At 39.6% G+C, this 21,451-nt stretch overlaps 2 protein-coding genes across 4 annotated transcripts; both read left to right on the top strand.

Annotated features, from left to right (window-relative positions):
• Position 1: 1 nt before the first annotated feature.
• On the top strand, positions 2-20,922 carry LOC145438737 (cytochrome P450 2U1-like). Of its 3 annotated transcripts, none has more exons than XM_080316089.1 (9): positions 2-1,313; positions 12,350-12,495; positions 14,136-14,235; positions 15,211-15,320; positions 15,612-15,733; positions 15,839-15,960; positions 16,971-17,115; positions 18,345-18,508; positions 19,036-20,922. In XM_080316089.1, the coding sequence occupies exons 1-9, from the start codon at positions 1,047-1,049 to the stop codon at positions 19,351-19,353; spliced, it is 1,494 nt and encodes a 497-aa protein (XP_080172215.1). In that variant the 5' UTR covers positions 2-1,046; the 3' UTR covers positions 19,354-20,922. The 3 variants fall into 3 exon arrangements, with proteins under 3 accessions (XP_080172215.1, XP_080172214.1, XP_080172216.1); XM_080316088.1 differs by lacking the exon at positions 2-1,313 and adding an exon at positions 10,222-11,985; XM_080316090.1 differs by lacking the exon at positions 2-1,313 and adding an exon at positions 11,786-11,909.
• On the top strand, positions 4,115-9,846 carry LOC145438744 (cytochrome P450 2C3-like). Its single transcript, XM_080316098.1, is given in 5 exon segments — positions 4,115-4,211; positions 6,222-6,343; positions 6,611-6,755; positions 7,665-7,828; positions 9,433-9,846. Coding segments are annotated over 5 exon segments (843 nt in total). The 5' UTR covers positions 4,115-4,117; the 3' UTR covers positions 9,751-9,846.
• Positions 20,923-21,451: the final 529 nt, after the last annotated feature.

Raw genomic sequence — 21,451 nt, forward strand, 5'->3', positions numbered from 1 at the left:
ACCCGCGAGGAGCGTCCTCTCTCACTACTCTACTTGAATCCTTAGAATTAATACTCGATTCAGATTAGAGTACTCGAATTTAGTGCTCAGCCCTACTCACTGCACTACGAGTGACTTTGCAATCAAATGATTTCTTTCGAATCTGTGAAAAATTTCTGATATTTGCACTTACATAATTTCACAAGTACCAAAATGTAGCTCCTTTATTTTCTCAATTTGATCCGAATTCTTTTCAATTAGGGCGAAAAATCCTTACGTCAAAACATTTTTTCCTTTGGATTTATGGTTTTACTTAAGCTGTGATTGGGTAAGGGTATTATATTTAATTACAGCCAAAATTCCTACCGGCAAAACATTTTGTTCTAATTTAGCGATGTTTAGGTATAGCCAGGTATGACTGATTGAATTTAGAATATTCTTTAAGACAAAATTTCAATAGCTGCGTGCGTTCAAAATTCGCAATGCCAGTGGTGCTGGGTACATTATCTGGCTCACTATCGCTTGTTATGGTTCCGTTGTCAACTATTTATCCATTGTGTAACAAGCTGTGGATAATTTTAGGCATTTGCAAAATTTTACCTTTTAATCTTTAATACTTTGCCGAGGAACACTGCTTTAGAATAATCTATAAATAGCAGTGAGCAACCCATCTCTCTGTAAGACTTATACTGCCTGAGAGATTGTGCCAGTTTCGCACTATCATTAATAATTCGACTCATTTAGCAGCTAAGGAAATTGCATCAGTTCTGCGTGTCATACACGGTATGTTAACTCGTGAATTTCTATTAAACATGTCACGGATCATGTTACAAGCAATTTCTGTACTGCAAAAGAGATTTTGTCGTTGCTACTAACATTTTAATCAATGCTAGGTGCTTAATCATTGTGCTCAGCCCTAGGTAAGGTTATCTTGATCGATGTTTCTTACATGATATGTTCTTTTCTCAGATAAATACACTAAACAGTAGTTTCTAGATTAAGAAAGTGTGTTTGGATACGGACTATTCGGAAGTTCAGCAATACCGAAGATAATCTCGACAAATGTAATGATGTTGGGGTGTTCGTGTGACTGCACCACGCTTCTACTGGGTGCAGTCCTTTTCCTTGTACTTCTGTATATCATGAATTCAAAGCGAAAGAAGAACTTTCCACCCGGACCATCTGGCTTGCCCATCGTCGGTTACGCGCCCTTTGCGTCTGGAAATATCGGAGAAAAGTTCTTCAAGCTGAGAGAGAAATACGGAAATATCATGTCTGTTAGGATTGGCTTGGACGATTGGGTCGTTCTCAATGACTTTGGAGTCATTAATGAGGTTTGTGCTGTAATTATGCTCTTTCTCTTATATTGCTGGTAAATTGACTAAAAAAGGCCAACTTTCGCAGCGATCCTTGAAAATCCCAGTATCTGAGGATAGTTTGTGCCGATTTGAACCATTTTTTAGTCGACTTTCGTGGCAGTTCCAGAATAACCCGTTTTCGCGTATATTTTGTGTTGGTATCTGGTTGGCGGTTAATTAGGTGTTATCTTACTGAACGTTCTCTAATTTTCACCCTCTTGCCCCCCAATCGCTCCTTTGTTATTTTCGCCTCCCTAGTTCTCAAAACCATGTTGGGAACCACTGACTTACACAATCTCTGGCTATATATATATTAGGGTTGTCCATAATTTGGAAAATCTTACAAATCCTCGGTTGTAATGTCTTATTCGATAGATTATTGATAAAAAACGACACTGAGCCTGAAAGAAGCTCACAGAAAGGCCGTTAAGATTTCGTGCAAAGCGTTTGAAAGTAGCTGCCGAAGAATGGGCGTGCCACCGACCATAGAACGGCGAGAAGACTAGTAATCAAGAAACCACGGCTCTTGATTGGATAATCGGCTATGCTTCAATGACCACGTCAGCAGCAGCTTGCTGATTAGGTGAACAAGGAGTCTGCTACTGGCTGCGATTCTGAAAGCGCATTGTATATAGGTCGACAGATAATGATTTAGGATTGATTAAGGGTATGTTGAGGTACGAAATACATGATGAACAAATAACAGCTGCTTCACAAAAACGTCTAAAGCATGACTGCTTTATTGTGAAAGAAACCGCCGTAGCCTATATGCCTTGTTTTCAACGAGGGAAAGCATAGGCGCTTATGCAAGTGGCGACGGATTCCTAGTTTCAGAAATAATATATCATTATTGAATACAAAGATAAAGCTTAACAATGACACTATAAGTTAGGTGATCTTATTGGGCTCAGGTTGCAGTACATAGTTGAAGTTTTGAATGCTCTAGCGATCGGCTGAATCAGACGGTTAGGCGTAGCACTCATCAGATGGTTGCAGCAAATTGAATTCACTTGTAAATGTTTTCAAAGTCCCCAATGATGTCGCAGAAACGAGGTTTAAATGCAAGCACAGGCCCTGCTTGATATGATATGTAAACTATGCTGGATACTATGCACTATGCAGCATTGTCTGTGTTTACCTTTACAGCCCTTTTCTGCGCGATTATTAAGGAATTTGACATATCATATCCAGCATATTATGTGCTTACTTTTACGCCTCTTTTCTGCGTCATCATCAAGGACTCTGACAACACTTGCAAGTGAATACAGTTTGATGCAAGCATCTGACAAGTGCCAAGCATAACCCGCTGATTCAGCCGACCCTTAGAGCTTTCAAAACTTCAACTATGTACTACAACCTGAGCCCAATGAGATCACACAAACTATAGTGTCATTGTTAAGCTTTATCTTTGTATTCAATAATTATATATTATTTCTGAAACTAGGAATCCGTCGCCACTTGCATAAGCGCCTATGCTTTCCCTCGTTGAAAACAAGGCATATAGGCTACGGCGGTTTCCTTCACAGTAAAGCAGTCATGCTTTAGACGTTTTTGTGAAGCAGCTGTTGTTTGTTCATCATGTATTTCGTACCTCAACATACCCTTAATCAATCCTAAATCATTATCTGTCAACCTATATACAATACGCTTTCAGAATCGCCGCCAGTAGTAGACTCCTTGTTCACCTAATCAGCAAGTTGCTGCTGATGTGGTCATTGAAGCATAGCCGATTATCCAATCAAGAGCCGTGGATTCTTGATTACTAGTCTTCTCGCCGTTCTATGGTCGGTGGCACGCCCATTCTTCGGCAGCTACTTTCAAACGCTTTGCACGAAATGTTAACGGCCTTTCTGTGAGCTTTTTTCAGGCTTAGTGTCGTTTTTTATCAATAATCTATCGAATAAGACATTACAACCGAGGATCTGTGAGATTTTCCAAATTATGGACAACCCTAATATATATATATATACTGGTAATTGTACGTTTTCTGTTTCAGGCATTTGTTAAAAAAGGTCATACCTTTTCTGGTCGCCCGAGCAATGTGCTGTCTGACATGATAACAGGGGGGAAAGGAATCGCGATGGCAGATTACGGAGAAACTTGGAAAAGTCTGAGGAAGTTTGGATCAACGACGTTGCGAGGGTATGATTTTTAGTTGGTTATTCTGCTGGCCATATTGTTCAACAACTACATTTCCCTTCTGACAGGGTTATAGAATCGTGGCAATATTTGCTTTGTGTCTGAATGTCACCATATTATTCAGATTTGGTGTCGGAAAACGCAGTATGGAAGACAATGTTTTCGAAGAAACACCGTATTTCATTGATGCGTTGACCTCCTCTGATGTCGAGAAAAATGTAAAGGTATAATTATATAGATATGATGTCCATGATTTTTCGTTTAGGTTCTCGTGCATATATTAAACAAAGTTTGTTTTTTTGCAGAAGAAAATTAGTTATGCTGTTTCTAACATAATCTGCAGAGTTGTGTTTGGATCTCGTATCAATTACGATGATGAAAATTTTGTTGAATTAGGCCTACAAGAAATTCTTCCGAATTTGTGAGTCACTGTTTATCATTCATAAAATGTATGATTCATGTCTGTATGGCTCTTTTTTTGACCCAGCAGACGACCAGACCAACACTCTAACCAGTGTGCTCCAATTTATTACTATTTGTCTCTGATATGAAGCCTTGTGTGTTGCTAACCGGCTACTAAAAATCCGATATTCTATGAAAGCCGTTTTTGCAGCACTCAGGAGACATGGGAAACTAAAGTCATGGGTTTAGTGGCTCTGGCTCCGTTCCTGCGACATTTGCCCGTCTTCAGGAATGCTATGAAAGTGGCGTTGGAAGAAATTAAAAAATTTCTCGGTACATCTTTACAATCTCTTCGATTCCTAGCTATATAAATGTGCACTAGGGGTATTCAAAAATGACTTTTTTCCTCATATCATACTGGCTACTTGATCAAGTTGTTAGGTTACCTAATTTAAGCCTACACACCAAATTTGGTTCAATTCCAGCTAGTAGCCGTGTTGCTACAGGAGAAAATATTTTCCATTTATTATATAAAAATAAATAATAAACAAATTGAAAAGTTTCTGTTCACCCCATGAAAGTGTTACGTTGTCTATAGGAACGTTGTTCACCAAATTTGGTTCAATTCCAACCGGTGGAAGCGGAGTTATTGTCGTCGAAAAATTTTGGATTTGAATAAAATAGTATTTACGGCAGAGGTCTCAAACACGCGGCCCGCGACAGCATTTTGGATTTCGAAGTGTTCGACAATATTTAACTACCAATTTTTTTTTTTAATAAGAGTACCTAAAATTTGCTCTTAAACTACACCAGAAGCCTGAAACTACTCGTCAAACTTCACTATTACATCACTTTCAAAAGTTACGACGCAGTAGAAGATTACCTATTGCGTGACATCACTTGTGTATGATGGTTAAACATGGCTCGTTGATGATTTCTACTTAAAATTGTGATTTGGACTTGGGCGCGACCTTTTGTAGAATTACTCGGACTCGATGGGTGATACAATAAAAATGACTCTAGCTAAGTCGCGTCAAAAGACACAATCAGGGGACTTTTATGACGCGGAAGGCCATGACATGATACAACCACGGACGCATCAAACTAGTATGGAAAATAGTCAAATATCAAAAGGTCGTAGCTTACGTTTCGTAGCTTATTTAGATATCTAAGGAGGTCGGTATGGCAACGATTAGCGTTATGTTGCCCTCTTGGTGTATAGTTGGTTACATCCTGTGTCATCTTGGCTATCTTTATCCATGTTATTATCACCAATTAAATGTGATGAGTATAAAGTAGTCGTAACCTACGATTCACAGCTGTAACACAAATAGATTCTTCGGTGATTGGACATTTCTACTGCTATGGGACAGTAATCAGTAGATTCGAGTTGTTATTGATCTGTTCAAATATTCGAAGGTAAATATAACACTGATTTAATTTGACTTTGGTAATGACATGACCAATAGCCTAGTTATCAGGAGTATACCTGAAACCCGGATTCGGCTGTACTGCTCCAATGCTCGGATATCAGATCAATCTTTGTAAAATTCTGAAATTCTACCTAAAATTGCGGTACGTCAAATGTCCGCTAGCTGCAAAGTTATAACGCGACAGCTTTTACGATGTCCCGATATTTGTTCTCTCGCATGGTGTCTACAACTAATTATTTTGACAAACTATGCCAAGTACAGCAACAATTTTACTGAAATAAATAAAAATGTCATCTTTTTCGTGCCAGGCGTGAATTCACAATAGTAATTTACAGGTATACGAGACGTGTAGAATGTCAGTCTAAAAGGTCCACTCAAATGTGGCCTACTTGGAAATACATTGAATTCCCCTAATATTGGTGCTGCGGCCCGCGGCGCCATCAAAAAGTAGGAAATTGAGTTGCGAGCACATTTGAGTTTGAGATCTCTGATTTACGGGGACCGATTCTTTAATGGTTTATTTTAGTTGTGCTCACCGTATATACTATTTTATTCAAATCCAAATTTTTCGACCAAAATAACTCCGCTTCCACTGGTTGGAATTGAACCAAATTTGGTGAACAGTGTTCCTATAGACAACGTAACACTTTGATGGGGTGAATAGAAAATTTTCAATTTTGTTAAATTATTTATTTTATCTAATAAATCAAAACTTTTTTCTCTCGTAGCAACACGGCGGCTACTGGCTGGAATTGAACCAAATTTGGGGTGTAGGCTTAAATTAGATAACCTAACAATTTTATCAAGTAGCCAGTATGATTTGAGAAATAAGTCGTTTTTGAATACCCCTAATGCGCATTGATGAAGGTATCCGTAAGAGTAAAATTGATCTTTTACTCATTATTGCCAGCTATTTTGGACAAAATTAAGGAAGAGCACAAGGCATCGTTCGATGAGAATAATATTCGTGATTTCATCGATGCTTTCATAACGGAGATGAAGGAAAGGCACAAAACTGAAGCTGGCTTTACAGTGAGTAAACCCACGATTGTTCCTGTGATTGTGTTCAGGTTCACGGTAAACTTGACAATAAAAGAATAGTAGGACTATTATTCAAGTACCGGCATGTCACAGCAGTAGGATACTGTAGGATACTTAATCAAGGCTATGCGAATTGAGTGTTTCAGCATCTGAAATAGGAACATGGTATAATATTTCCATGTTCATGACAATTAGGTTTCGGTCAACGATTGGAATCGAACTATTCGCGATTGTGTCTAATTTTCGCTTTTATTTCAGGACGAAAACTTGTTGCAATATATCTGAGACTTGTTCGAGGCCGGCACTGCAACCACGTCCAGCACATTGGTGTAGGCGATGTTGGCGTTTTTGCATTATCCCGAGTGCCAAGAGAAAATATATGCCGAAATAGAAGCCGTCATAGGTGTGTTTTTGCTGCTTTGAACTCGGTATTTTAATTGCCGCTGGTACCTATGGCCTTGTCTTTTTATTGACACGATCGTTGGTGCCTGTTTTTTGTCAGTAAGGATCACGGGCAGGAATTAGCGACGTATGACAGTGCAACAATCGATTTGAACAGGGGCGGTTGGTAATGAAGTTCTTATATTTTTTAGTAATCGAGTATGTTTTGCCAATTTGCAATCCTTACTCGCATGGTTGTTTTTAAACTGCGTCCACTTCTGTCTAAATAGTTTCCACTCTTTAATGCAAAACTAGGACTAGAATACTTACTTTTTATTGACTTGAAAATCTGTACGTCTACCATGTGCTTGTGTAGAAATTTTCGACTTTATACCTGTACTTCTAACCGAGTATCGACGATGACTATTTTGACCACATTGGGATACGGATTGATAATATATACGCCCGTACGTCCTCTTTTTTGGTAATTCGTCCCATTTTATAGCGTTGACAGCCAGGCGATTGTACACTGTACTTGTACAGGCATAACTAAAAGACGGCATAAATGACGAGGAGTCTGTAATCTGGACGTTGGAGCTGGTCTTTTGAGATCCGAGATGGAGAAATGCTCTTTTTTTAGTCGACACAACAGTATTTCCTGTAAAGGTTTCCAAATTACCCTTTTCTTATTCGATATAGTTAATTCCGGGATTTGTAAAAAGTATCTTCTTTCTTGGGTCTCAAAATATCGAACCCCTGGTGGTAATAGAAAAGTGATTTTTCACTGGATTTTCTTTCATTATCTTGGTAATGTGATGTAAAAATGTAGGACTTGAATGATATTTTCACAATCCAATATATTCTGTCAATGTCCTCAACAAGACACTCGGATTTTCTATATAAAATAGCCATCTGGGTCTAAATGTTCCAGGTGATAGCGGTGTCCCGTCTATGAAGCATTGCGATCAAATGCCGTACACTTGCGCATTCATCCAGGAGATTCTCAGGCACCGACCGCTGCTACCTCTCGGAGTATTTCATAAGGCAACAGAGGAGGGTAGTTTAGGAGGATACACAATTCCTAAAGACACCATGGTAAGTTTCAGGCGTTACTAAAACAAACTTACCAATAACACTTCAAATAGGTGAAAGAGTTATCATGATACAGAGGCTACTTCTCGCTGTTTTTATGACAATTTCACTCATGTAGATCGGATTTGTACAAAACATTTGAAGAGTTTCTTGGATATGCCTAACATCAATATACAATTTAATATCATATTCATATTGAAATATACCCAACTCTTTTCGGCTGACACTCGTCAGGGGCAATCGTCAGCAACTAGCAGAGAATTTGAAAGGTCATCGTATGGTGATGGTATGGTGATACGATTGCTGATATACAATGTTTGTTCCGATTCTCTGCTAGTTGATGTCGGTTTCTCTGACGAGTGTCAGCCGAAAATATTCGGGTTTAATGCAATACATTGATATATTATTCAATCTTTCCTAACGTCTCAAAGAGTTGAGGAACCACTATTTTAAGCTATCTGCATGCAGAAACTATTTGAGTATCAATATTCGTTTTCAACCTGACCCAATTTTATCAAGTAGCCAGTACGATTTGAGAAAAAAAAGTCATTTTTGAAGAGCCCTAATGAACAAGTGAATGGGTGTGCAACGAGCGAGTTCAGGCCTATGAGACTCGTTCATTTCGAGGCCAACCCCTCCTGCGTCGGGGCACATGAAGACTTAAAGTTTGGGCCAACGTACCGCCGATGAAATGCGGTGCCAAAAGCATAAGCTGCGACAAAACCTTGCCCAAAAAATGGCCTATACTGGATGGCCAAACCTTCCGATATGGATATGCTCCGTTGGCGGCACGGAATAGTCCACTTGCAATCTGAGTAGTCAGTAGTACAAATGCGACACGCAGAGGAATTTAATCACCCAAATTTGAAATCGCGTGCATTTGGAGAGCTGTGTTGGGTAGAATTGTGGTGTGCGCGTTCTGTATGTCATACATATCCTCAAAATCGTGACATACTACTAAAATATTAAATATGAATTCCTTTTCATGGGTTAGGCTCGTGTCACGAGATGCCACAAAAACTTAGATTTTGCTGGTAGTCTAAAAAGCTGCTTTACCTTTAATAAACTCTTATGAATTCTCAAGTTAGATTGAGCTAAAGAGCCGACCACACAGTATCGTGCGTATATTTGCAGAACACAAGCTGGAGCAAGGTATCATGAGGTAGCAAGCTCTAATGTGCCTGTTCTCCTTGATCGTTTTTGACCTTATTTTCCGAGGCATAGATAGGAGTGCAGAACAGATTTTAAGACCTGGCCATCCAAGCGCTAGAAGACGTTCTTGTACAAAACCCAACAACTTGTTCAGCCGAGAAGGGTTTTAGTGAAATAGTTGATATCAAAACGAGCGAAAGCAGTTGCCTTTTTTAATGAGACACTTAATAGCTTAAGCTACATAGTAGCCAATTGTTGCACATCTGAACATAATGTTGTATCATCATCTTCTTTTTCTATAACAATTTTCGGTTAATTTGTGCGAATGAAATTAATTTTACAAAAAAAGGGCGCACGGATCTCAAAAAGGTTGCATCTACTAGTTGCTGACGAGTGTCAGCCGAAAATATTCAGGGTCATTTCAATATGAATATACTATTCAATTGTACGTTCAGGTTTGGGGCAACATTTGGGCCGTGCATTACGACCCGGACACTTTCGACAACCCAGAGGAATTTCGACCCGAGAGGTTCTTGAATGCCGACGGTCAATTCGTAAAATCAAACCACGTGATTCCGTTTTCGATCGGGCCTCGTCACTGCCTGGGCGAACAGCTCGCCCGAATGGAACTGTTCATTTTCCTGACTGGTGTCGTGCAGAAACTGAAAGTGCTGCCGGATCCAAAAACGCCACCTCCCGATTTTAATTCCGGGGTGTTCAACATGATGTTCTATGACAGTCATGAAATCAGTGTTAGATTCGAGAAGCGCTAATGGCTTGGTTTTGCTGAAAACCGCGTGTCTGACAACTATGGTTGGACGAAATTGTGTATCTGAGTGATTCAATTCTGAATAGAGTATTCGGGGATCGCTCATCTTAACGTAGTTACCGTATGAAACATGCGGAAAGTTCAAATATGTACCTATCGCAAAGATTAAAGATAATAATAGGTATGTTGTGACCATACCGAATTTCATTGCTTTTTGTGAGAATTCTGTGGGTCTATCACGACTTCACAGATCTGTCATTTCATCCAACGTGTGTAGATTTTTACTACATGTACAAATTAACCAATATTTGTTATGTTTGGAAGTACCCCAAGTATGGTTTGCCTCCTTGTGCTATTTAGTCCAGCGGTTGGGTGGACTTTATTTTTTCAAAGCTAATTTTGCGGCTGTGTTTCTTGAATTACGTTGTCGTGTCTTGAATATCCACGTCTTCGATTTGATATGAGCGACTGCCAAAAATCCATTTCCACAAAGATAGGCGGAGGCGAATGTTATTAAACGTGAAACGATTCCGACACATCTTTGGTATGGTCGCAACATGAGGCATCAAAATTGAGAACCATATGTTTAATGAACGTAGAACGTCCAGCCTAGTCATTTTATCTAGCATCTCATCTTGAAGTAGTGGTTATGTATACCACAGTAAAGGATTTCGTGGCGAGGTTTCAATCCTTTCATCGGGACAGATTAGGAGGAAAACCTCTATTTCAAACAACTGTTCACTAATTCGCTGAGACTGACCACTTTAAATCCAAAATGAGTATGCACAGTAGGGCATTTCATCTCAGACGACCATTCTGATGATGTGAGTCCTGAGGTTTTAGCAGTTGTGGAGCGAAACTCCCTCGTGTTTCCCTAATTAAAAAAAATACAAACTAGGTTATCAATCATTTTACAAATTTAGAGGTTTCGCGGACCCCCGGTTGAGAACCAATGGTTTATGAGCCTTTGAACCTGAATCTCCCGTCGGTTTCTCATTTACAATTGCAGTTGCTTACCTGTTCGTAAGTTATTTTTACATAGCCTGTCATTTTAGCTATTCAGTAAAGCTCATCATGGTTGTCTTGTGTATGAAATTCGCTACTCATTATATGCGGGTTGAGAATAGTATAATTACTGGTGTCAACCTTGTAACCAAACAATGGAAAAGAGATTTGAGAACGCAGGCAGGCGCTTGCCCCAGAGTCTGATTCATTTTATTAAAATTTTCATGAGATAAAGATTGCTATTCAAAATACATCAGACCTTGCGTTTCAGCTACTGTTTATCACTACCCTTTATGAATACAATTCGCAAAAACACTCCGTCTAGAAAAGTGTGAGAACCACTGATTTAGAGCATTCATTGGGACAGAAATTCAATAGCTCCGTTCAAAATTTGCGATGCCAATGGTGCTGGGTAGGCCTACGTCATCTGGCTCATTATTGCATGTTCTGGTTCCGGTGTCGATTATTTAGGCTATGCATTGTATTACGAGGTGTGGATAATTTGAGACATTTGCAAAATTTTACCTGTTAATCTTTAATACGTTACTGTGGAACGCTACTTCAAAATGATCTATAAATAGGTGTGAGCAACACAACACTCTTTGTAAGTCTTCTACTGCCTGAGAGATTGTACAGCTCAGGAAATTGCATCAGGTTTGCATGTCGTACACGGCGTGTAGACTCACAAATTTCTAATAAACATACCTCGCATAATGTCACTCGCAATTTCTGTACCGCAAAGAAGATTTGATTGTTGCTACTTACATTTTGATTGATGCTCTGGCAAGGTTAGGTGTTTAATTATTGTGCTCAGCCCTAGGTAATGTTATCCTGATCGATGTATCTTAAATGATATGTTCTCTTCTCAGACAGATATACTGGACTGCAGTTTCTAGATTAAGATAGTGTATGGCGTTACGGACTATTTGGAAATTCAGCAATACCGAAGAGAATCTCGTCAAATACAATGATGTTGGGGTGTTCGTGTGACTGCACCACGCTTCTGCTGGGTGCAGGCCTATTCCTGATACTTCTCTATATCATGAATTCAAAGCGAAAGAAGAACTTTCCACCCGGACCATCTGGCTTGCCCATTGTCGGTTACGTGCCCTTTGCGTCTGGAAATATCGGAGAAAAGTTCTTCAAGCTGAGAGAGAAGTATGGAAATATCATGTCCGTTAGGATTGGCTCGGACGATTGGGTCGTTCTCAATGACTTTGCAGTCATTAATGAGGTGTGTGCTGTATTTATGCTCTTTCTCTCATATCGCTGGTGATTTGACTTAAAAAGGTCAACTTTTGCAGCGATCCTTAAAAATCCCAGTGTCTGAGGATAGTTTGTGGCGATTTGGACCATATTTTAGTCAACTTTCATGGCAGTTCCAAAATAACCCGTTTTCAAGTATATTTTGTGCTTGTATCCGTTTGACGGTTAATTAGATATATCTGACTGAACGGTCTCGAATTTTCGCCCCCCAATCACCCCTTCGTTATTTTCGCCTCCTATTTCTCAAAACCGCGTTGGGAACCACTGACTTACAGAATCTCTGGCTATTCATATATACCGGTATACTGATCATTGTATGTTTTCTGTTTCAGGCATTTGTTAAAAAAGGTCATACCTTTTCTGGTCGCCCGAGCAATGTGCTTTTTGACATGGTAACGGGAGGAAAAGGAATAGTAATGACTGATTATGGAGAAACTTGGAAGAGTCTGAGGAAGTTCGGATTGGCTACTTTGCGAGGGTATTATTTTTAGTTTTTTGTCCTGCTGGCCGGTAGGGGAGAGGAGGGAAACTAAGATGAGAAAGTTTTTGCATATTTCAGTACCGCTCAACAAGTAATGCCTTCTGAGCAATTGAAATCCTGTGATCTGTATTACTTATACTTGTTTTGAGTTATATTGAATAACATAGGCTACGGTACTCCAGGATTTCTTGATATTCGAAAATCCTTGGCCAAATGTCGCAACTTACCCCGGGTGAGGGTAACATGAGACGCACCATGTTCAAAATTAGACACCAACCAATTATTGTTTCTTACCGCACCATTTGATCCCTATGATGAATGAAATTTATTAATCATGAAATATTTCACTTCTAAAACGAATTTGTACGTCACAATATAATTTTGAATGCCATCGATAGATTAGGTTCTAGAGCAGGGGTGGGCAAACTACGGCCCGCGGGCCGCATGCGGCCCGCAACACCGTTCTGTGCGGCCCGCGAGAGTCTAAAGAATGATAAAATGCGTACTTAAAATCGAACTAATGCAAGGACTTGATTAAACTTTTTCTTAGTATATTTCACCATGATGATACTAAGGCAGTGGTTCTCAAACTATGGGGCGCGAAGCTGATCTCAACAGAATTTTTTTTCCGCGCTTCGCGCGATTTACATCCACTTCATAATTATTGCTATATTTAGTCTGAATTTCATATTTAAAAGTCTCTCTCATCCACAGTCGTAATCTTTCATGCCATCAAACTATCCCATAGGTTTGCTAGCATCCTGGTGGTGTTTTGTAGCATCCTGGTTGTGTTTTGTGATATGGCAATAAGGGGTAAGGGGGCGCGAAATCTTTCACCATCATAAGGGGGGCGTGTCTTAAAAAGTTTGAGAACCACTGTTCTAAGTTAAATACTTCATATATTATTTTTTATGTTGAATTTCTGGCGCGACAGCCCGATGTCAAGGCCCACGCAGCTTGAAAGGTTTCAACTGCTAAACATCACAGAAATCCTAAACGAGATTGATATAATTCGGATCACGAGTATGATGTCAGATTGGCCACTCCAGTTTTAATTATTTCGGTGATGTGCTTAGAAAAAACGATTCGCGTGTGTCGTAGGTAGATTCGTTCTCCGTGTAGGTAGAATTCTGGTATTTATAATTTATCTACACATAGTAGAAGCGTGTTTGAAGCTGACATGGCTATGATGTTGTCAGCATTGTGTATCCTGGAACTGAACCAAAAGTGGAAGTAGTAAATCTATGAACAGACCACTTCTCACAGATTTAAATTTCAATCCTGTTCTGAGAATCGGGACAACCGACTTTCATCTCTATAGTTTTGAGAAATTGGTTATTGAGGTCGACCAGCCTATGAAATATCGCCACTGTTTCTGACACGTGTACGATATCATCAAAGCAATGTTTGTTTTGTTTTAAATAGGCATTTATATTATCTCCGTGTCCTCACTATATAATCAAATACCAATGCGTTTTGGTTTATATTGCGGCCCGCGAATGGATTCAGATGTTGAATGCGGCCCGCGAGCTCAAAAGTTTGCCCATCCCTGTTCTAGAGCTTCATTTTCCTTTTCACAGGGTTATTGAATCATAGCAATAATTACCTAGTGCGAATATGTCACCATATTAATTCAGATTTGGTATTGGCAAGCGTGGCATGGAGGACAATGTTATCGAAGAAACACCGTATTTGATTGACACGTTGACTTCCTCTGATGTTGAGAAAAATCTAAAGGTATATATATAGCATATGGGTTTTCGCCACAGATTCTCCGGTGTGCCAAGAGTCTTTCTGGAATTTTGGAAGAACACTTACTTGCATAATGCGAATTAAAAGCGGTCTAAATTCTTCAACAGACTGATAAATAAGCACATGTGAATGTGACAATATGTCCAAGAAACCAATCATGCCATTGCCGATGAATAGGGTAATTAGGCTGCCATGTCTGGAGAAAATACTTTGATTCATTTCAACTTACTCGTAAACAGAAAATCGTGTTTCAAATCATGAGCGCATTGTCCGGAATTCAACACTTACACTTAAATAATGCTACTCAGGATTTGCTGTAAACAAATATAGGTGAATACGGAAAGTCAATCCACTTGGCAGCCATAATTCAAGCAATCGTTTTGCAGAGAAAAAATAGCTCATTGATTTACAAAATTCCTTGTCTTTTTAAATACTGTTTTCACGAAAAGTTTTGGATGTCCCCTTCCAATGCCTATTCCATGATAGGTGCAATCAAACTTTTACCATCATTTTCACCCTAATGGGTATATGTAAACATGTCTATTTTTCGTTTTGACTGAAATTAAAATTCGTTACCGAAAGACACTGGTTGTAAAACGTCGAAATCAGACAAAATGTACTAAGTTTGTCAACATTTGAACATCGTTTCGGTCGAATATACGTTTATGTCAACAAGCATAGCCATCGCTTTTACACGTGAGTAGGTTTTAAAGCTACTTTTTTGTTATTGCCACAACAGATACCTATTTATCCTTTTTCTGGTGTCTCACAGGCCGAAAAAGTCTGGGCACCACTGATTTAGGTACTGGAACATTTATTAAGAAATGTGTTTATTTCATTTATGCGTTGACTTCCTCTGATGTTGAGAAAAATGTAAAGGTATAATTATATAGATATGATGTCCATGATTTTTCGTTTAGGTTCTCGTGCATATATTGAACAAAGTTTGTTTTTTTGCAGAAGAAAATTAGTTATGCTGTTTCTAACATCATCTGCCGAGTCGTGTTTGGATCTCGTTTCAATTATGACGATGAAAATTTTGTCGAATTACAAGAAATTCTTCTGAATTTGTGAGTTCATCTTTCATTAAATGTACGATTCATGACTTGACTTCTATTATAACTTTCAATCACAATGATGAGCGTATTTTCTATTCTATCATATTTTCTATTCTAAAATGGATTCATCACTATAATTGCAATTTGTCGTGGTCATATCAGGTTTGAATCCACGATTATTGTCAAACTTTGTTTGGTGTTGAGAGAGTTTAGAGGACTCTACAAGATATGCTTGTCTACTGAGATATGATGTGATGTGTTTGGATTTGAAATTTCCGATAATCAACGACAACCGTTTTACAGCACTCAAGAGACATGGGAAACGAAAGTCGTGGGTTTAGTGACGCTGGCTCCGTTCCTGCGTCATTTGCCCGTCTTCAGGAATGCTATGAAAGTGGCGTTGGAAGAAATTAAAAAATTTATCGGTACGTCTTTACGAGCTCTTCGGTTCCTAGCCATATAAATGTGCAATTGTGCATTGATGAATGTATCCGTAACAGAAAAATTGATCTTTTGTTCCTTTTTGCCAGCTATTTTGGACAAAATTAAGGAAGAGCACAAGGCATCATTCGATGAGAATGATATTCGTGATTTCATCGATGCTTTCATAAAGGAGATGAAGGAAGGGCACGAAACTGAAGCTGGCTTTACGGTGAGTAAACGGGCGATTGTTGCTGTGATCATGTTCACGATAAACTTGACAGGAAAAGAATAGTAGGGCTATTATTCAAGTACCGGCACGTCACAGCAGTAGGATACTGGGCGCTTCCTTGATATATGCCTAGATCGAAAGAGTGTTCCCATGACGCCAACAAATGTTTCCCATGAACATGATAAAATTTATAAATGTCAAAATAATTTTTTTTGCTTTGAGAGAGACGTCTATTAGGGTCGGGGAGGGGTTGGAGGCGGGTTGTGGTCAAAGTTAAGGCCAAGGTATCCCAAGATTAGGGTCAAGGGATATTATGGTTAAGAGAGGGTGAGATATTAGGGTTGGATATCACGTCCCTCACCCCAACCCTAATCTTGGGATACCCTAACCCCAGCTTTGACCCTACCCTCCTCCAACCCGGATATCCCCCTTCCTCAACCCTTATCTTGGGATACCCTAACCCCAACCTTGACCCTAACCCGCCCCCAACCCTAACCCCAGCCCTAATGTGTCACCTCCCAGAACCCTAATATCTATCTCCCCGAACCCTAATATCCACCTCTTCTCCAAACCTAATATCCCCCTCCCCGAACGCTAATATCCACCTCCCCGAACCCTAATATCTACCTCTTCTCCAACCCTAATATCCCCCTCCCCGAACCCTAATCTTTGTATACCCTAACCCATATCCAACCCTAATATCTCCATTCCCCCAACGCAAATATGCGTCTCTCCAAAGGCAAAAACAATTTATTTTGACGTTCATAAATTTTATCTTGTTCGTGGGAAACATTTGTTGATCTCATGGGGAACACTGTTTTGATCTGGCGTATATCGAAGAAGCGCCGGATACTGTAGGATACTTAATCAAGGGTATGCTAATTGAGGGTTTCAGCATCTGAAATAGAAACATGGTATAATATTTCCATGTTCATGACAATTAGGTCTCGGTCAACGATTAGAATTGAACTATTCGCGATGATAGCGTCTTATTGTCGTTTTTCGTTTAGGACGAATATTTGTTGCAATATATCAGAGACTTGTTCGAGGCCGGCACTGCTACCACTTCAAGTACATTGGTGTGGGCGATGTTGGCGTTTTTGCATTATCCCGACTGCCAAGAGAAAATATATGCGGAGATAGAAGCCGTCATAGGTGTGTTTTCGCTGCTTTTGACCCGGTATTGTAAGTTGTCGCTGATACCAATGGCTGTGTGTTTTATGGACACGATATGGGGTTCCCGCTTTTTTTTCCGTAAGGATCAAGGGCAGAAACTACCGACGCATAACAGTGCATTATTGATTCGACCAGGGTCGGTCATTAGGATTGCTGAAAAATAACATTCACTTTCCAAATTTCACTTGCTTTGTGATCGAATTGTCAGGTTGCTTACAAAAATGCTACACACCAAATTTGCCACCGTAAATACTATTATGTCCAAAAAAGGGTAGAAATTTCAATTACGGATCGCATGATTTCTACTGATCGGAACTGACCCAAATTTGATGTCTAGCGTTTTTGTCAGCATTTGTAGGTATTTCATCACTGAGCAAGTGAAATTTGGAAGAAAAACAAGTTATTTTTAACAACTCTAGCGGTCGGTAATGAAATGCTTCCATTTTTTTAGTACTAAGTACCTACTGGCATTGCTTTCTCACGTCTGCTGGGCACAATGATTGGAGTACTGTAATTTGAATTGAGTATTAATTGCAATGATTCGAGAGTTGATTTTTTACTGAAATTATACGATTCTTGATACTATGTCCCACTGTGGAACACTGTAAACCTCGGTGGTATCGCAGCATACGAATCATGTAGTGCAAAGTTATACACGGTAGTGGAGATGAAATATCCGTGAGATCAACCCACAGCATTGTCGCGAATTGAAGTGAAATAGGTCGATTGGTGGTGTGGTCGAATAATACCAAGTAATCATGATGTAGAACTGGTCGAGTCAATACAAAAATTAACTCGTGACGAGTCATTTTACGCATTTGAAAAAATTGACACGAGTAAAGTCGAGTCACCAAAACATCGTGACTGGAGTCAGACCCTGACGCAAACAATCGATTCAGAATCGAATCCGTCAGAACTCGATTTTGCGCAGCCCTACTTGATAGGTTCCAATTGTTTTAGGAAAAACCATGGCTGGAATACTCACTTTTTACTTACTTTGAAATCACGACTTGCACTTATACCAGAGCGGCTACGATGACTACTTTGCCCACATCAGGACTTAAATAATTCGTTGATATGTTAGGGCTATTATGGACCATGCGTGAAACCTGCATGGTAAGCCTGGAATGCTGGATATTATTTCATGTGCAAGTATGAACCACAGTACGAGAAATTCCTATGAAATAATCTGGGTCTAAATGTTCCAGGCGATAGCGGCGTCCCTTCCATGAAACATCGCGATCAAATGCCGTACACTTGCGCGTTCATCCAGGAGATTCTCAGGCACCGACCACTTCTGCCTCTCGGAGTATTTCATAAGGCAACGGAGGAGGGCACTTTGGAAGGTTACACGATTCCCAAAGACACCATGGTAAGTTCCAGAAAGTATTAAAACAAAATGACTAATCACACTACATATAGGTGAAAGAGTTACCCTGATAGAGGCTATTTCTAGCGGTTTTTATGACAATTTCACTCAAGTAGTTGAAGAGCTTCTTGAAGGTACAGGACTTAGATATACAATTGAATGATACATTCTTATTGAAATATAACCGAATATTTTCGGCTGACACTCATCAGGTGCAATTGTCAGCAACTTGTAGAGAATGGAAAAGAACATTGTATAGTGATATAGTAAGGTGATGCGGTTGTTGAATACAATGTAGTATCCTATTCTCTACTAGTTGCTGACGATTACCCCTGACGAGTCCCAGCAGAGAATATTCGGGTTTATTTCAATATGAATATATCATTCAAACTTGTCACTAACGTCTCAAAAAAGTGGAACAACCACTATTTTAAGCTATCTGCATGTACACAATTTCCGAGTATCAATCTTCTACTCCAACCTAACCCCGGGCATTTGACTTAGAATGGTAATAATACCTTGTTATTAAGGTTTGGGGCAACATATGGGCCGTGCATTACGACCCGGACACTTTCGACAACCCAGAGGAATTTCGACCCGAGAGGTTCTTGGATAACGAAGGGCAATTCGTGAAGTCGAACCACGTGATCCCGTTTTCGATCGGACCTCGTCACTGCCTCGGCGAACAGCTCGCCAGAATGGAACTATTCATTTTCCTCACCGGCGTCGTGCAGAAACTGAAAGTGCTGCCGGATCCGGAAAAGCCACCTCCCGACTTCAACTCCGGGGTGTTCAACATGATGTTCTACGACAGTCATGAATTCAGTGTTAGATTCGAGAAGCGCTAAGGGCTTGGTTTTGCTGAATACCACGTGTCTGACAACTAGGGTTGACAAAATTGTGTATCTGAGCGATTCAATTCTGAATAGTGTATTCGGGGATCGCTCATCTTAACGTAGTTACAGTATGAAACATGCGGAAACTTCAAATATATACCTTTTATGGTTCCACAAAGAATATGTTAGCTGTTCTACATCACGTTAAAGATAATAATAGGTATTTTGTGACCACGGCTATTTTATGGCACATTGCGTCACTGCTGTTGGTTGATCATGACTTCACAGATGTATCATTTCCACCAACATGTGTAGCTTTAATAATCTGGATGCTACGATGCGACCAATTGAGGTTTACAGCCTTTCACAGTGGAAAATAGCATCGAAACTATAATTCTCGTTGATAAATTAACTCTCAGTGATAATTCGATTAGTTAATTCCGAATAGATTATTAACAAAGGCGGTCAATCAACGAATATTTGTTACGTTTTGAAGTACCCCCAGTTTGGTTTGCTTCCTTGTACTGTTTAGTCCAGCGGTAATAATTTCAGAATACTTCAGTTTTGATATTTTGAGACTAAGCTAGGCCGAGAATACTTACTTTTATCTCACTTGAAAATCGCTACTTTAACTTGTACCCCAGTAGAAATATACGACGTTACTGCTACTTTAATAGCAATGATGATTACTTTTACCACTCCCGAGTATTTAGTGATCGCAACGATCGAATCGAGTTGCGTGAGTTGAGTACATATTTCGAATGCCGAAATTTGGGAACCCTGCAACGGAGAATTCTTACGAGAAATATCGCTTGCGATGTTTTCTTTCTACCGCGAGAGAGTTCAGGCGATCTGCGAGACGCCATGCATGTTGATGGAAATGTCGTTTTCGTTAATCGATGGACTCACAGTATTGTCGCAACAGAATTTATGCCTGTATTGAGTTTGTGATTATGAAAAACGGAAAATGCTTGATGATAAGGTGATTCCATTGTGTTCTTAGCCGGGCCAATAGAAAATGGTCTCTATTGTTCTGTTCTACAAAAGGTACGTATTTCAACTGTCGAGTGTCGTAGTATATGCGACGACATAATGATTGGTACTCGGCTTTAAATGGAATCAGTCAGGTATGCGATTTTGCGCAGCCTACTGACAATGTAAAGATTCTACTGCGACGGTTTACTCGCCATTTTTCTTCTTGCACTACATGTTCGAGTGATTTCATATTCAAAATACTAGCACTTCTACGTCAGCAGTTTCTAATTCGTCAGTTTCTAACAGATATTTGCATTATATTCTTACGCACTTGCATACGATGCTTACGCCTTAGTGTTTTCGCCTCTCTGAGTAACTAGATTTCGGTCGATTTTTTTGTCGGTATCGTGTGAAACGTGGTCCTATTTTTGGCTCATAACCTTTCAAATTGTATCGCTCGACTATTCACTTGAGATCTGTTTAGGAGCATTTGAACCTGAATCTTCCGTCTGTTCTCATTTACAATTGCAGTTGCATGCCTATTCAGAAGTTCTACATGGTCTTTCATTTTAACTATTCAGTAAAGCTCATCATGGTTGTCTTGTGCGTGAAATTCACTACTCACTCTATGCAGGTTGAGAATAGTATATTAACTGGTGGCAACGGTGTAACCAAATAATGGATAAGAGTTTTGAGAACACAGGCAGGCGCTTGTCCCATAGTCAGATTCATTTTATTTAAATTTTCATGATCAATACTGCTTTTGAAAATACATCATACCCTGCGATTCAGCTATACTGTTTATCACTACCCTTATATGAATACAATTCGCAAAAAAACACTCCGTATCGAACTAAGTCCGGTATATATCACGGAATTCACGAATGAGTCGCTCCCGAATCGCAAGCTTTGTGTTCTGGAAATTCGTAGTGTGCGTTCGATTCAACTGACTTCTGAGAATAGTAGTATCAGTCAGTGTTGGGATGACTCGAGTCACCTTTTTCGTATGACTTGACGCGACTCGAGTCACTTTGCTGAAATTTTCTCGACTTGACTTGGCGTATCAGAAATGTGAATTGACTCGTGACTCGGAGCAAAATTCGCGAGTCAATTTCAAGTCATCAAGTAGGCTAAT

Source organism: Botryllus schlosseri, chromosome 5 (genome assembly GCF_051294905.1).
Source record: "Botryllus schlosseri isolate E-star chromosome 5, Bs_hap1, whole genome shotgun sequence".
NCBI lineage: Eukaryota > Metazoa > Chordata > Ascidiacea > Stolidobranchia > Styelidae > Botryllus > Botryllus schlosseri.

Excerpts from the sequence above, each read along its gene's own strand:
- LOC145438737 (XM_080316089.1), top strand. The coding sequence starts at position 1,047 with ATGATGTTGGGGTGTTCGTGTGACTGCACCACGCTTCTACTGGGTGCA. Across the intron at positions 14,236-15,210 it reads ATGTTGAGAAAAATCTAAAG|AAGAAAATTAGTTATGCTGT; the intron begins GTATATATATAG and ends GTTTTTTTGCAG. Across the intron at positions 15,734-15,838 it reads AGAAATTAAAAAATTTATCG|CTATTTTGGACAAAATTAAG; the intron begins GTACGTCTTTAC and ends CCTTTTTGCCAG.